Source organism: Empidonax traillii, unplaced genomic scaffold (assembly GCF_003031625.1).
Source record: "Empidonax traillii isolate 1590-97213 ecotype Southwest subspecies unplaced genomic scaffold, ASM303162v1 scaffold734:size1267433, whole genome shotgun sequence".
Classification (NCBI taxonomy): domain Eukaryota; kingdom Metazoa; phylum Chordata; class Aves; order Passeriformes; family Tyrannidae; genus Empidonax; species Empidonax traillii.
This window is the reverse complement of record NW_020955927.1, coordinates 404,084-420,463: the sequence shown is the minus strand read 5'-3', so window position 1 is coordinate 420,463 and position 16,380 is coordinate 404,084. Positions and strand designations below refer to the sequence as shown.

Sequence of the window (16,380 nt, the reverse complement as noted above, 5' to 3'; positions counted from 1 at the left end):
TACATAAAAACAGTAAAATGTTTATTTTCTTAGAAAAAAAGAGATTCAAAATGATTGTGATCACACTCCCATTCGTGCTCAGCAAAGCCAATACTGCAAGCTTAGTCCTCGATTAAGATACCTATTAAATGAAACTCTTTTTCCTCTTTTAGAATACAAATTCCTGCTCCTGCATCACTTCCAGTATTTCAGTGATAACATGCTTTTAAATGGATAATAATTTCCTCAGCTTCTTCTCAGCAGAGAAACAAGGCCTGCCATGGCAAAAACATCCCATCTCCAAAGCTTGGAATCACCAGCACTAACGAGCCCTCCGGCCTGGACGCCGACTGACAGACAGCTTAAGGGTGTTTCTTAGATGCTTGAAGGTTCACTTTATGGAAGCTTGGTATAACACTACCTCATCTGATAGAAAACAGGCCAGAGGCCTCAGTAAAATCAGCAACGTCTTTTGGATTAACTTTTAAGGATTTGCTGCGTATCTGGACACAGAGAAAAAGTGAGAAGTCGCAACGAGTTTTAACTAGCAGCAACAAAAACAGTTCCTTACGAGTTCTTAGCAATATTCCTCATCTGTTCATTAGGAAACACTGTAACTGAATGGAGCATATAATGTGGAAATTATCTTCTTCTGTTATGTAGTGCTGTTCGCTCTAGAAGACTTCCAGAAGGTCTCGACTGGGTTGTAATCTATTTACACAGTAGTACTCCTGGGGCGAGCGGCAGAGTTGGCACTATGTGACGTCCTCCTCTTCTGAACAATAATCACGACCCTGCAAGGACAAAAAGCCAGACAGTTTGTACATGGCTGCAGTTTGACAGCAACGAGCTCGCCAGGAATGCAGATCAGCTCCCTGAACGTGGGGTGGGTTTTGGTTCAGGGCTGGGTGGGAACCTCGAGCAACAGGGAATGGAGCTTGCACAGCNACTGGGTTGTAATCTATTTACACAGTAGTACTCCTGGGGCGAGCGGCAGAGTTGGCACTATGTGACGTCCTCCTCTTCTGAACAATAATCACGACCCTGCAAGGACAAAAAGCCAGACAGTTTGTACATGGCTGCAGTTTGACAGCAACGAGCTCGCCAGGAATGCAGATCAGCTCCCTGAACGTGGGGCGGGTTTTGGTTCAGGGCTGGGTGGGAACCTCGAGCAACAGGGAATGGAGCTTGCACAGCTCCTCCAGCCATGAAACCAGGATGGGAGAGCCTTCCCTTCCCCTCCTAAACGCCACTGAATTCCAGGGGGAGTCCAACAAACTGATTTACAAACCTGTTTCATGTAAAGACCCGCCTTGGCGGGCACAGCCCTGCACATTTGTTGGGAAAAGATAAACCTCTGAGGCAAAAGCAACGAAGCACATAATCCCATGGGCAACACCAGGCAGCTGCTGTGAACAAGGACACCCCCTGTGATAACCCCAGCAAGAGTCTAACCTAAGAGCAGAAGATACTATTTTCATTGAAATTACGCTTGCACAGCGAGGGATCCGGGCTGAGCTTCACAAAACATGGATTTCTTATCAGAGCAGTCACGTTAAGCCCTCCATCCCACCCCAGCCACAAGACTGGCAGCAGCATCTCTCTAGGTATTCCCCTTGGGATGGTCTGGAGAAGGTATGGTCCATCCCTCACTACCTGTTTTGCTCAAAGCAGTGAGAAAAAAGGACCTGACAGGACCCACCATCCTTGTTTCCCCACACAGAACCGGCTTTTTGACACAAACCCCCCGAGATACCCCAGGTCAAACAAGTGCAGTGCCCAAAATCTCAACCTCTGGACTGTTTCCCACTGTTCCCATAGGCTGGATCACTCAAGAGTTTGCATGGACAATCCCAGCAGCCAAGCAAAGCACTGCCATGGAAGAAGAAGAAGAAGAAGAGGAGAAAAATGGGAGTGTCCAACCTCCAACAGAGCATAAAAACTCAACACCACCCTGTAAGCAGAAGACACCAGCGCAGCAGTGCTAAAACAGGGGTACCCAGCTGCCCCACAGATCAAAACCAGTCACTGTCCTGTCAGGAAAGGGAAGGGAGGAGAGATAAAAATGGGAAAAANGAAACACTGTAACTGAATGGAGCATATAATGTGGAAATTATCTTCTTCTGTTATGTAGTGCTGTTCGCTCTAGAAGACTTCCAGAAGGTCTCGACTGGGTTGTAATCTATTTACACAGTAGTACTCCTGGGGCGAGCGGCAGAGTTGGCACTATGTGACGTCCTCCTCTTCTGAACAATAATCACGACCCTGCAAGGACAAAAAGCCAGACAGTTTGTACATGGCTGCAGTTTGACAGCAACGAGCTCGCCAGGAATGCAGATCAGCTCCCTGAACGTGGGGTGGGTTTTGGTTCAGGGCTGGGTGGGAACCTCGAGCAACAGGGAATGGAGCTTGCACAGCTCCTACAGCCATGAAACCAGGATGGGAGAGCCTTCCCTTTCCCTCCTAAACGCCACTGAATTCCAGGGGGAGTCCAACAAACTGATTTACAAACCGATTTCATGTAAAGACCCGCCTTGGCGGGCACAGCCCTGCACATTTGTTGGGAAAAGATAAACCTCTGAGGCAAAAGCAACGAAGCACATAATCCCATGGGCAACACCAGGCAGCTGCTGTGAACAAGGACACCCCCTGTGATAACCCCAGCAAGAGTCTAACCTAAGAGCAGAAGATACTATTTGCATTGAAATTACGCTTCCACAGCGAGGGATCCGGGCTAAGCTTCACAAAACATGGATTTCTTATCAGAGCAGTCACGTTAAGCCCTCCATCCCACCCCAGCCACAAGACTGGCAGCAGCATCTCTCTAGGTATTCCCCTTGGGATGGTCTGGAGAAGGTTTGGTCCATCCCTCACTACCTGTTTTGCTCAAAGCAGCGAGAAAAAAGGACCTGACAGGACCCACCATCCTTGTTTCCCCACACAGAACCGGCTTTTTGACACAAACCCCCCGGGATACCCCAGGTCAAACAAGTGCAGTGCCCAAAATCTCAACCTCTGGACTGTTTCCCACTGTTCCCATAGGCTGGATCACTCAAGAGTTTGAATGGACAATCCCAGCACCCGAGCAAAGCACTGCCATAGAAGAAGAAGAAGAAGAAGAAGAAGAGAAGAAAAATGGGAGTGTCCAACCTCCAACAGAGCATAAAAACTCAACACCACCCTGTAAGCAGAAGACACCAGCGCAGCAGTGCTAAAACAGGGGTACCCAGCTGCCCCACAGATCAAAACCAGTCACTGTCCTGTCAGGAAAGGGAAGGGAGGAGAGATAAAAATGGGAAAAAAAAAAAAGAGAGATGTTTCTTGACGCAGAGATCAGTTTATTTGGGACACACAGCAGGGGTGCACGTCAGGAACAAAGGCTCCAAAATGCCTCTGCAGCTACAATCCCAGTGCCAGTGGTGGGACTGCAGAGCTGGCTTTGCTGGAGAGGCCACACCCAGCTCCAGCAGCTCCCCGGGGCCCAGCACTGTTTGTTGGCAAAAGGGTTTTCTTGGTAAGTTAAAATAAACCCCAAGAGACTAATCGGCCCGAAATTCCAACTCAGCAATCACTGACCCAGAAAGAAAGGAAATAAAATACATTTTTAAAACTAAAAGCTGTGACTCAAAAAAGCAGGGACGCTGAAACACTTCGCAGTGAAGCCCAAAGCCACCAGCTTTCTCCAGTCCATCTGGACAAAACCAGGAGACCAAGCTGGTGATGATGAAAGCTTGGGGGCTTCACTGTGCCTGGAAAAGGAGCCTGCAGGAGAAGAGAAGGCTCCAGTGTGACCTTATTGTGGCCTTTCAGTACCTCAAGGGGCTACAAGAAAGATGGAGAGAAGTGTTTACAAGGGCATGGAGTGAGCTGGGACAAGGGGGAATGGCTTCCCACTGACAGAGGACAGGTTTGGATTGGGTATTAGGAAGAAATTTTTGGCTGGGAGGGTGGGCAGGCCCTGGCACAGGTTGCCCAGAGAAGCTGTGGCTCTCCCTGGATCCCTGGAAGTGTCCAAGGCCAGGTTGGACGGGGCTTGGAGCAACCTGGGTTGGTGGAAGGTGTTCCTGCCCATGGCAGGGGGTGGAATGTGATGATCTTTAAGGTCCCTTTCCAACCCAAACCATTCTATCAGCCTATGATTCCACAACTGCCAGTCAAATCCTATCCAGGGGAGCAGGCTCCTGCATCCAGAGGAGCCAGGGGAACAGAGCAGGTGGCTACTAACAGGAATGGATGGGTCATCCCTAAATAGCCCTTAACAGCACGGGCTATTAAATTAAGAGTTGTAATGACTGAGAGTGAACTGTGCTGAGAATGATGAGAATGGTAACACACGCCTCCAATTCCAGCTAATTCCTGAGGAATCCCATCTCCCTCCCCCCTGCAGTTTCAAAAATCCAACTTGCAGCCGTTGCAGATGCCCACAGAAACACCCTGAATGCCTCCTTTCCTGCCTGCACCCAAACCAGAAGGGCTCACCCCGCCCTGCTCTCTCTAGAAATCGCCTTACCAGGGGGGTGCATCACTGATGAGGATCCTTTCAGGGAGTAACAAGAGGAAAAACGGGAGGAGAAGGGGCTTTTCCCCCGCCGTGCGGGTGAATGGCCCCGTTGTGCGGCCGGGGGGGCAGAGGAGGCAGCGCCGGGGATGGGGATGGGGATGGGGATGCTCTTCCGCAGCTTGGCACCAGCATCCCACCCACGGCCCCGGGAGAGGGAGGGAGGGACGGGAGAGGGGAACGAGCTGCACCAAGCAGCCCTTTCTTCTGCCCGGGCTGAAAGAGCCGGGGGGACACAGTGGCCCCTTTCACGGAGGAGGCGGCGCTGGGAAGGGCGAGCTCCCCCTTTTCATCAGCCTGGTTTTGTTTTGCAGCCCCGCGCGGAAAGGAGGATGGGGACAGAACGCCCGGGAGGCGGCACTAAATCATTGTGTGCGCTGCGCTCATTTTTTTGTCCGGTTCTCATTTTGTTAGGGGGAGGAAAAACAACCAAAAATAAATAAATAAGAAAAAAACAATCAATGGAGTCATTAAGAGCAATCCACTTTGCTAATGAGTTTCAGCCTAATCATTCAGCCTAATCATTCTGCCCCTCGCTCCCCTTCAAACCCCATACAACGAGCTGCATTGTGTCCCCTCCCCGCGTCCCCATGCCCGGTTTTCCTAACGAGGGGATGCAGCCACTGGATGCCGGGAGCCTCTCCCATGGCCTGCGGGCTCCCAGGCCCGGCTCCCGCTGACCAGGTGAGATTTTGGCAGAGAAATCCCCTGCAAAACCCGCCCCGACACCGGCACTGCTGCCCAAAACCAAGTGGTGTCCTTACCCCACAGTGGCAGCCCCTGTGGTGGTGGCCACGATTCCCCACCCACCGGCCACACCAGAGTTGTTACTGGGACATCTTCGGGATGCTGTGACATTTTCCAATCTCGTTTTTGCCCGTGAGCATGTTTGTGCTGTGATTATTTTTTTTAATCCCAGCCTGGTTTGGTTCGGAAGGGACCTTAAAGCTCATTTCGTTCCAACCCCCTGCCACGGGCAGGGACACCTTCCACCAGCCCAGGGTGCTCCAAGCCCCGTCCAACCTGGCCTTGGACACTTCCAGGGATCCAGGGGCAGCCACAGCTTCTCTGGGCAAACCTGTGCCAGGGCCTGCCCACCCTCCCAGGGAAGGATTTCCTCCTAACACCCAATCCAAACCTGTCCTCTGTCAGTGGGAAGCCATTCCCCCTTGTCCTGTCACTCCAGGCCCTTGTCCCAGGTCCCTCTCTAACTCTCCTGGCACTGAAAGGCTCAACAACAAGAGCCCAGAGCCTTATCCAGGCTGAACAATCCCAACTCTCACTTTGGTGCCTCTTTTGGACTCTCTCCCACAGATCCATATCCTTCCTGTGCTGGGATTTCTTCTTGGTGCTTGACATGGAACTTGCACGGGGTCCTGTGGAATCAGGGTCCGAATAAATTTGACATGTAGAAAGAAAAATCACCCTGAAGACTGGAGAAACTTTAGGGGAAAGGTGCTAGTTCTTCATTGTGTGCTTCACAGTGACTCATTCTGAATGCAAATGCAACACTGCACTAAATTAGTCCTTGCACTATTGGATTAGAGAGAACCCGGATAATTAATTTATTTGCCTGAATACCAATACCAGTGGCCTCATACCAGGACATGTTCCTAATCAGAGATGGAGTTTCAAAACCAGATTTATCATTTATCCCGCTGTGAGAGTGCAGTGACTGCCCCAGCCCTGGCTGCAGCCAGTGGAGGCCCTTTTCTCCTCTGCTGGGCACAGCAGGTCTCAGATTTATCCAGCAGCTGCCAGGTTTGCTTCAGGAGGAACATTCACTCACTCTCTGCTTTCCTTCTCAGGTTTCCAAAGCTGGATTTCTGTGTACTTCTGCCTTCATCTCTCAGGTCAAGCAAATCAGTTGTACTCCTGACCCACATCTTTTTAATTTACTCTGGGGGAACACCCTCCTCGAGCTTAATTGCTGCTATTACCTGTTGCTCATCCTCCACTGGAATATATTTCTGTGATTTCAGGCAGGCCTAATTTTCAATAATGATGATCACACTGACACCAGGTGAGCTGCCTCCTTTCCACTGCCTGTCTCTGCTCCCTTTTCCTCCTGAACTCTGGGCGCACACGTGTCTTTTTATGTCTTCATGTGTCTTTTTGTGCCTTTTTGTCTCCAAAAGCCAGGCCCGTGACAAACAGCGTTTGGACAATGCTCTCGGACACAGGGAGGGATCCTTGGGGTTGTCCTGTGCGGGATTTGATGGTCCTTGTGGGACTCTTCCAGACCAGGATGTTCTATGATATCACCTCTAACTACTGTTTCCTGTGCTTAACTCTACCCAGCTATTCCCAGTCTCCCACAAAACTTCGTAACTCTGGCTTCCCGTCAGGTTTTTCCGTGTTTTTAGCTCCAATTCTGGTGTCTCTGAAGCGACTGGGTCGACTCCAGCAGAGCCAACATCTAACCCCATGTGCAAGGCTGACTTCCCCCTCCTCAGCCAGTGCCACCTCGGCCCTCGTTCCAGCATTTCCTTCCTTCCAACAAACCCTCCGTGAATCGAATTACCACAACCACACGCCGCTCAGCTCCAGCTCTCCAGGCAGGGACACTCCCGCAGAGGCAGGAACAGATGTCTCCCTCTGAACGCCTCACAGTGTTTTTTGACACTGAATGTTGGTAGGCAGGAGCTCCAAGCGCTGGGGTTGACGTTCTGGTTTTTGCCACTTGCAGGAGACGGTTGAGCTCCGTAGGGGCAGCCAGAGAGTGAGAGACCCTACAGACTGTCTCATGGCAGCTTTTTTTTTTTTTTTTTTTTAATTGATCTGCAGGCTTCATAAATACTTCAGCCGATGAAATGCCAGCCTGTGTTCTTTCCATTTCGCACTCTGACTGCAGAAGTTTTATCTCAGCTGACCTTCCTGCCCGTTTAATCGCTGCGAGGAGCCCGACACACCCGTTCTGTTTCCCTGCCTTAATGCGCAGCTCACACGTAAGAGCTGTTGTTACTCACTCGCATGAAGTGACCCAACACCCCCTTGGGATTCCAACGCAACGCCGAGGGATGTTTTTGCTCCTGACTGACTGCAGAGCTTCTGCAGGCACAGCCCCCGGGAGCCGGTGACAGACTCCATGTCTCCATTACAAACCCAGGGCTGGCCACGGTTACCACGGGAACCTTACAGCATGTTTCGGGACCTCATCAACCTCATCAACAGGCAACACCCCCCCACACACACTTCTGCAAACTATTTCAGCTGCAACTGGTGAGCTGCTCACTGATAGAACCCGTCTAATTGTTTGACAGTGTCCTCAGAACGCTATTTAGGGACCAAACCAAACCCCTCACGTTTTCCAACCTTTTTGGCATTTGTGGCAATGCCTAGAAAAAAAAATGTGTTGTGGGCAAAGATAAATTAAAAGACCCAAAGCCCTCCCTTAGGAAGACTATTTCCTCAGGCACAGGAGGTCCCCAGAGAACACAAATCCCACGTTCAGCTGCACATTTAACTCCTGCCAGTCGGTCCCATCAACTGCCAGCAGCTCAAAAAGCAGGAGAGCCCTCTCTCTCCTTCTGACAGATGAACTGTGTATTCCCTCTAAACAAACTCCTGAACTAGAAGATAAATTAGCACAAGTGCCCTGGAGATCACCTGTAACATCTGAGGGCACGATCCAACCAGCCAGAGACGTGGGCAGCTGCACTCAGTGTGGCATGAATGGCATTGGTGCCCTGAAACAAAAAAACTAACCAGGACTCATGATCAAATACTGCCTCAGCTGCTCTGGGCTGCAGATAACACAGACCTTTGGAAAATCCATTTCACTGCAGATTGTGCATTTGACATTTTGGAAGGGGACGAATGTCCAGGAAAGGCATCTGAATATTCATAGGGTGAGTGCATTTATTCAAAGGAGGTGTATTATATTATGGATACGTAGAAATTCTACTTTTAAATGCACTTTGGTTACATAAAACCTTACCCCTGTGAAATACTGGTACAGAAGTACTCTTCTCAGGAATCTACAAACTTCTCCTCATTTCTGCTCTTTCCCTTTATCTCATTTTTTTTTGCTTTCACAATTTATATTCTTTTTGGAGTAGAGTGACAAATTCATTGCTTGGGACAAATAAGACTGAGATCTAGACTGGATCCACATAGCCCATTTAATCCCCCTCAAGCCTCAGTTTCCCATCTGTACTGTGGTACAATTATTCACAGGATCACTTGGGATCATTTAAGTTGGAAAAGCCATCTAAGATCAAGTCCAAACACTCTCCCAGCACTGCCAAGGCCACCTGTGTCCCCAAACTTTGAAATCCACCCGGGGAAGGAGCCGGGATTCTCATTTAAATGACTTGTGAAACACAGGAAAGCTGCTCTCAAGACAATGAGATATGCAAAGAACTATTCACCCTCTTCTTCAAAACATCTCCAGCATCATCATTTCACTCCACAGAGCCCTGGGGCAGAGCTACAGCCACACAGCCCCTGGAACCCAGAGCTATTTTGAAGACCTTCAGCAAGAAATCAGCCAGGTATCCCAGATATTTTACCAACATCAAGGCTCCAGTTGTCTCCCACGGAGATTCAGTGAAAGATCCGAACAGTAATGACATAAAATCTCACTTTGCTCTTCTCCTTTATGCATGGGGAGTTAACCTGCCCTCCATCCCAGACTGGTGATGTTCCCACAAAACAAAGGATTCTCTCTGGTACCTCCTGCAACCTCTTTTACTTTTCTGGTCTTCTCTGTACTTGAACCATCTAAGCAAGGAGCAGTGAAGGGGATTCTTGGGCCAGATCCCCCCCAAATCACGGAGAATGTGGAGCGCTGCAGCAGGCAGGTCCAGCTGTCCTCCCCTGAGAACGTGCATTTGCATCACCGTGTCTTACCTTTTCAATTTTTTCGTCGAGCATTCTGAAGAATTCTTGTTGGCTTTCAGAGATGTGCATGCTGGAAGGCAAAAGGAACAGAGTGTCAGCGCAACAGAAATTTTTCCACTGCAGAACACTGATGCTGCTGCAGCCCAGGGTTTGCTGAGGGACCCAGCTGTCAGCTTTCACCATTGTGAAAAATAAATCACTTTACACTTTCCTCCGCAGTGTCAATTTTTTTTAATTTTTTTTTTTTTTCTCCCCTATTTTTGGTCTGCCCACAAAAAAAAAAAAAAAAAACAACCCTCACTGCATTTAGCTCCATCTACGTGTGCTACGCTTGGGATGGTAACTGGGACACGTGTGCATCCACGGAGGTGAATGAATGGAGGAGGTCATTCCCTTTTCCAGGCAGGGAAAAGGGCCAGTGGCAGCCCCCTCTGTGGCAAGACAAGTTTTCCAAGGCTGCCAATTCCACCACCACCAAATGAGACGCCGATGAGGTTAAAGCTTTGCACTGGAGGATCTGCACATCCTGCTGCAGGTGGGCCCTGCACCCAACACCCAGGCACGTTCTACGAGCCCAGGCTGGTCCTTCCCTCCCAGAGGGGTGGTCCTCACTGCCCCCTGAGCAGACCTAACAGGTTATTCATGGCATCATTCAGGTTGGAAAAGCCCTCTGAGATCATTGAGTCTGACCATCCCTCCAGCACTGCCAAGGCCACCCCTAACCCCTGTCCCCAAGTGCCACATCTACACACCCTGCAAATCCCCCAGGGATGGGGACTCCACCACTGTCCTGGGCAGCTGTGCCAACGGCTGGCCACCCTTTTCATGAAGAGATTGTCCCTAATATCCAACCTAAAATCCCCCTGCCACAACTTGGGGCCATTTCCTCTCGTCCTATCGCTTGTTACTGGGAGAAGAGACTGAAAACTGCTACAACCTCCTGTCAGGGAGTTGTGGAGAGCAAGAAGGTCCCCCCCCCGAGCCTCTTTCTCTCCAGGCTGAGCTCCTGCAGCTCCCTCAGCTGCTCCCTCCTTCCTGCATGAATAACTTCCCTCTGGGAAGGTGAGGCTGGAGCATCCTCTGGACCCGCAGCAGGGAGCAGCACCTGGGCCCATGGAGCTGGGGGGTGCTGGGGAAACGTGCCAGGGACTCAGTGTGCAACCAAAAAAAAAAGCTGCAGAAAGAAAGGAAGGATGGGGATTGGTGCCAGTGTTGACAGCGATGCCAAACGGTCAGAAGGACACGCAGCTCTGGGAGATTTTCTCCAGCACAAAAAGCTGGCTTGGTTTGCTTGCATTCCCACCCTCTTCCTCGGAGTGATCCTTTCAGCTGTCATGAGTTAATGGTCTCCCTAAGTGCCCAACAACAGGCTGCACTTCCCCACAAAGCTCAGCATTCACGCTGCCCTCGCTATCAGGATGAACATATACAATGATTTGCTTATGTTGGACATAAATGAAGGCTCAGTTCCGAAGGGAAGGTTTCAGAAATGGCATTAAAACCTAAAGCTGGTGATTCAGGAGCAGGAACAATTCACCTTTCAGCGGCTGTGGGAGTTTTTCCGTCCCCAGCTGTCTGCCGGTCCCTCAGGTTCCCCCACCTCCACCTCAGATGGGGGAAAGATGCTTGTTTGGGACAGCTGACCCAGTCACCTGCATGTTCAGGTGTCCTGGAGAGGGGTTTTAGGGCAGTACAGCCCTTTCTTGGTCGGTAAGTGCTTAAAAAACAGTTTTGCCTTTGCAAGCAGTGTTTCTAATAAAATGAGATGGCACTGGAGTGACTCACCCCAGCCATAAATTATTAAGAAAACTAAAAGAAGGCAGGAAAAAAAAAAAAAAAAAAGGAGCACTGCATTGCCATATACATGAGAATTGCCACAGGAGGTTCTAAAGACCTGACAGTCCGTGATCTTCACACAAATTTGCCTGGGCAGGAAAACTGCCCTACAATTTGGAGACGAAAGACACCCCAATGCTGACAATTGAGGAGCTGTGTATAGCTGTAAAATCCACTGCAAGGCAGGGAACTGACAGATTTAGTGAACGCTGGAAGAGTTAGAAAACCACCAAATCGAAGCTGAGTTCTCGGAGAACAGAACAGGAAAAAAAAAAATATTTCCCCAAATCGAAACGTGGATTTAATTTTCCTTGTAAGAAGCACATCAGAAGGCATGAGAACACATCTTTAAATGTTTCATGGCAGGCTGATGAAACACGTTTTTGCCAAAAGCCGGGATATTTATCCCCGGTATCAGCACTGTCTGAGTGATAAATGGATTCAGAGAAGCTCTGCCAAGGAGGAGTGAGTAAAAACTTCCCTGGGAACTTAATCAGCAGAATTTGGGAACACCTGCATCCATCCCCAGGACAGGTCATGGATTTGTTAGAGAAGGTCCAGAACAGGCCATGGAAACAGTCAGAGGGCTGGAGCACCTCTGCTGTGGACACAGGGTGGGACAGCTGGGGGTGCTCAGTGTGGAGAAGAGAAGGCTCTGGAGTGACCTTACTGCAGCCTTTCAAAATACCAATATTTAACACGGAGAGGGACCTTTTAGCAAGCCTAAAGGGACAAGAGGGCAGGGTTAGATGGGATGTGGGGAAGGAATTGCTCCCTGTGAGGGTATGGTGAGGCCCTGGCACAGGTTGCCCACAGAAGCTGTGGCTGCCCCATCCCTGGAAGTGATTTATCTCCTCATTTCTGCACTTTCAGCTGAGTAGCCCTTTCCCCCCCCCCCCAGTGCTACCCCTCCCAGCAGCCAGAATTGTCACTGTTTTTAAAAAAATAACTGTGCATGATAGCAGCTATTTGCTGACTTAGCTTTTAGCGACTCAAACACATGTAGCCACTTTTTATAAACAGAAATGCAATGGTAAGTTGGGCAAACAGCAGAGCCTGGGGCAAACAGTGGAGCTTCCACCCAACAACCCGCCGTGACGTTCTGCACCTCTCTCAGAAGTTTACTTGTTTTGGCAGGACTGGCATGGAAATATTTACCTCTGCCAATGCAATTCAAGAAACGGGCTTTTTGGTGATTCAGTTCTGATTTCTGCAGGGACCTTTAAAATGATGGGTTTGATGAAAGAATGGAAACCCTGACCCCACGCTGTTCCTCTGCCTTGGAGGTACCAAGAGATGACTCACCAAAAAACCAGCCCTTTTCTGCCCCAGAGTAATCAGCCTTGTGTTAGAGTATCTTAAACACATCTCTGACCCTGCTGGGAAGGGCAGGGCCCCAGTAATGAAGCACAGCTTTGCTAAAGAGTGATTTTACCTCCACCTTCCTCCTGTGAATTTCTTTGCAATTACATCCAAAGCACTTATTTTTTTTCCCTTTGAAAGGAGGCTGAACTATACTGTCAGTTGATTAGGAAATTACTAAAGTTTCCAGTCTTGAAACCGTGTTCAAAGCACTTGATATTCAGCAAGTTAAAGTTAATAAGTGCCCTGAGGGCAGGGCACAAAGAACAGCATTTCCATGGTGTTCAAAATCCAACAGCAAAGCTTCCTCGCTTGTTCGTTACGAACCTGATATGCAGCTCCATGTAATACGTTATTTTCAAGCCAATTAGTGATTAAAATGTAATGATGATTTAGGTAAGAAATGAGTTACTAGTATCAATCACCAGCTCTGTCACAAGAGTCAAATATCTCAGGTCTCATGTAAGACTGACTGACCTCAGTCAGGGTACGGGCACAGAACTGCCAGCCAAGGGTGGAAAAAACCCTCAGCTACAAAACAACCCTCATTTTAACGTGACCATTCTGAATGGAAGGAGTTGACCATTCCCAATCCCAGGCAGTGCAGCTGCTAAAGAAAACCAGGAGCAAAATCCCCCCTGGGGAACTTTAACCGATAGTATTTATGAACGCTAGCGGAGAAATAATTTTAGTTACGTGTAAGTTGTATAGAAAGCTGAGAAACAGCACAGGATGGGTCTCCTACCAGCCATGACAACGGGCATCTCAGCTGGTTTTAGTTGCTGTGCAAAGGAGAGGATGCTGCCCAGTGTCCTGCTGGTCTTGGGGCACAAGTGACCTTTTCTGCTGCATTAAACTGAGTTTGGTTTTAGGGCTGCTGGAGCCACCAGCTGGTCTGCACCAGGCAGCGATCCTGAATCTCAGGGACGCTGCTTAGCCCCGTGTTTATCTGTATTACGACTCAAACAACAAAAATTGGACTTACTTTGCTCTGGGTTGATGTACTAATCCTGGGACCTCTTTATTAGATTTAAGTCTTACGTTTGAACTGGCACTTTTTTCCTGAAACACACAAGAAAGACACACAACAGAGATACCATCAGTATTCATTTAAGCACACACAGAGGGTGACAGGCACCTGTCATCACAGTGTCACACTGCGCTGGGTTCAGGCTCAGCCCACAGGACCCAACCAGAAAAGCTCAGTGAAAATGAAATTAAAGGCAACACAACTGATGCAGTGATCCCCAAGTGGGCAGTTCTTAAATGCCATGGGCTTGGTGGGGTGGGGAAACTGCCTTTGGGTCACCCAGCAAAAAAAAAATGGGGTGTGCACCTCTGGCCTGGCCCCTCACATTGTTCTATCAATAAAAACATCAGCTGGCACCTTTGACACCCAGAGTCACCCAGGCTCGCTCAGAACGGAGCTGAGAAACAGAAACCTCGTGGAAAACCCTGTGTGGGAGGAAGCGTATGTTAAACGTGGCAGGGGGAAGAGCAGCAAGGGCAGACTTGACCTGCTCAGCCAGAAAATTGGGCACAAGGAAGGAAAGCAGCTCTGGAGAGCCCATCAAAAAAAAAAAGATGTAGACAAGAACACAACCATGTCCCCTGCAGAGGACCAGAACCACTAAAAAACATCTTAAGAAAGGCATGGGGGGGGGAAAAGAGAGGAGAGAGAGCACTTCAAGGTAACACCTTGTCATCATGTCACGAGCTTCTGCAAACCAAAACTTGGTGCACACACACGTATCTGTGACCTCCAAAATCCTTGGAAAGGATACAGCCCCTTCAGATCTTCCCAGTGCTGTGTCTCGGGGAAAGCTGCTGGTGCAGATGGGAGAGGTCTGAGTCAAATCTTACAGCTCACCCGTTCCACAAATCCCTCCGAGTTTCTTCGCCGTGACGATTTAAGAAACAGAAACCCAAAAATTAGTGTGTTCTGTGGGTAATTTTGGTGGGTTTGTTTAGTCTTATTTAGTCTTCGAGTGTCTAAATCACACAAGCCATTTTGGAGAGGGCTACTAAATCACCTAATCAAAAAAAAACCCAACAACAACAAAAGAAAAAAACAAACAAAAAACCAAACAAACAAACAAAAAAACAAACCACAAACAAACAAACAAACAAAAAAAAGAAGGCTGTCTAGCAGTTAATATTTTAATGAATAATTCCACAAGGCATGTAAACATCAACTGCCTCAGCATCTTTAGCACTGTTTAATGCATATCTCCTAATCCTCCTAAACAGAAAGCGGTGCCCTGCATGAAAATAACAGTGAGAGGGAAACAAGCCCTTCTTCCAAGCTCTAAAACAGGGGTGTCTGTGTGTTTGCCACATCCCACCAGCCACTGCCTCTGCCCGTGATCCCGTGAGGCCAAGTCAAGTAAGAGCAACAGAAGATGAAATCACTCGTTTCAGAGCATCTTCTGGCAGCGTGGAGTGGGGATGGCTGTGTACATGCTGTGTGTGATGAATGCAGGAACCTCTGCTCGTGGTTTGGTGTCAGTGCAGCTCCAGCAGGAGCTGGAATCAGCCCAAATCCCGGCCCAAAGAGACTTCTGGCACTTAGGAATGAACAGAAAGACACGGGAAAAATATTTGTTGCCTTCTCTCTGAGGGTCCCAGAGCAATATTCAGAATATTAACAGACTGACATAGGAAAAGGGAAATAAAATACCAGTTCACTTGGCTTCAAGATTCCACCGTTTATTCTTCCCCTCCTATAGCTCCTGATAATTAACACACCTCAATCACCTATTACAATTCCCCTGTTTAAGCAGAGATTATGTTACCTTCTCCATCTGTTGCTCAGCAGGAGCAAAGAGAAAAAGGGGAGTTAAGAGAAAAATAAACCCCAAGCAGGTCTCAAATTGGCTCATTGCTTTGTTTCTGGCTGTAATTTCTGGCAGTGATTATTTCGCTGCACCGATCGAAATATCGGCTTTGATAAAAATAGGTATTCAAAACCAATTCTTCCAAACGCAAACAAATAGCCTATTTTTTCCTCGTCCCTTTGAAGACAAACTGACTCATCAGAAATTAATGGTCTGGCTTCTAATATTCTGCTAACAACAACAACAAAAAAAAAGCTGAAATGCTTTAATGCAGTCAAATTGTTCTTTCAGGCTGACCTGACTTTGATGGAAGGGTCACATCTTGCAGTCCAACCTCATTTTCCCCCCTATTTGACAATAAATAAGTTACCATGCATCAACAGAACCACACCTGGTTTTAAAGCCCAAATCTGTTGCAAACGGAAAGGAATATGCAGAAGTTTGTTTTTAATCTAGCTCTGCTTACAAGGATTATTTAAAGGAAGTGCAGTAAATGCTGCCTCACACCATGGGTTTAAAAGGAAACCCTCCAGGATGCTGCACTCGGAGAGCAGCATTAGCAGAAAAAAAAAAAAAAAAAAAAAAAAAAAAGGGGAATAGTGGACATTTTACTCCCTGTTATTCTGCAATTCATCATTATCAAGGTAAAGCTGTCATCCAATCGAGGTGATTCCATTTGATAGATTCGTTAATTATTGTTAATTCCTCCATAAAGGACGCGCCATACCCAGAATTTCGGGGCACTAACAGATGGCAGCGACTCTGCTGCCAGATGCTATTAACACAGCAACAGCCACTACTGCCACTATAATTAAATATCTGTCAACATTTCCCTTGATGCTTCCCCTCTTACGAACCCATTTCCACAGACACGGGAACTTCACTGGAAGGATTCTGCTTTCCTTCGTGGGATTGCCACAGAGGGACTCAGGTGAGCTGCTAATGGTCCTTCTTCTCGACATT

General features: G+C 48.4%; 1 protein-coding gene across 1 annotated transcript in view; it reads right to left on the bottom strand.

The window, feature by feature from the left end:
* Positions 1–16,380, bottom strand: part of CUNH1orf21 (chromosome unknown C1orf21 homolog) — a 64,188-nt gene continuing 47,808 nt past the window's right edge. Inside the window, exons 3-6 of the mRNA XM_027900512.1 lie at positions 13,566–13,642; positions 9,392–9,452; positions 2,086–2,244; positions 1–614 (exon numbers count right to left, since the gene is read on the bottom strand). Coding sequence (XP_027756313.1) covers positions 2,206–2,244; positions 9,392–9,452; positions 13,566–13,642 — 177 coding nt within the window. The 3' untranslated portion in view covers positions 1–614; positions 2,086–2,205. The remainder of the gene's footprint in view (positions 615–2,085; positions 2,245–9,391; positions 9,453–13,565; positions 13,643–16,380) is intronic.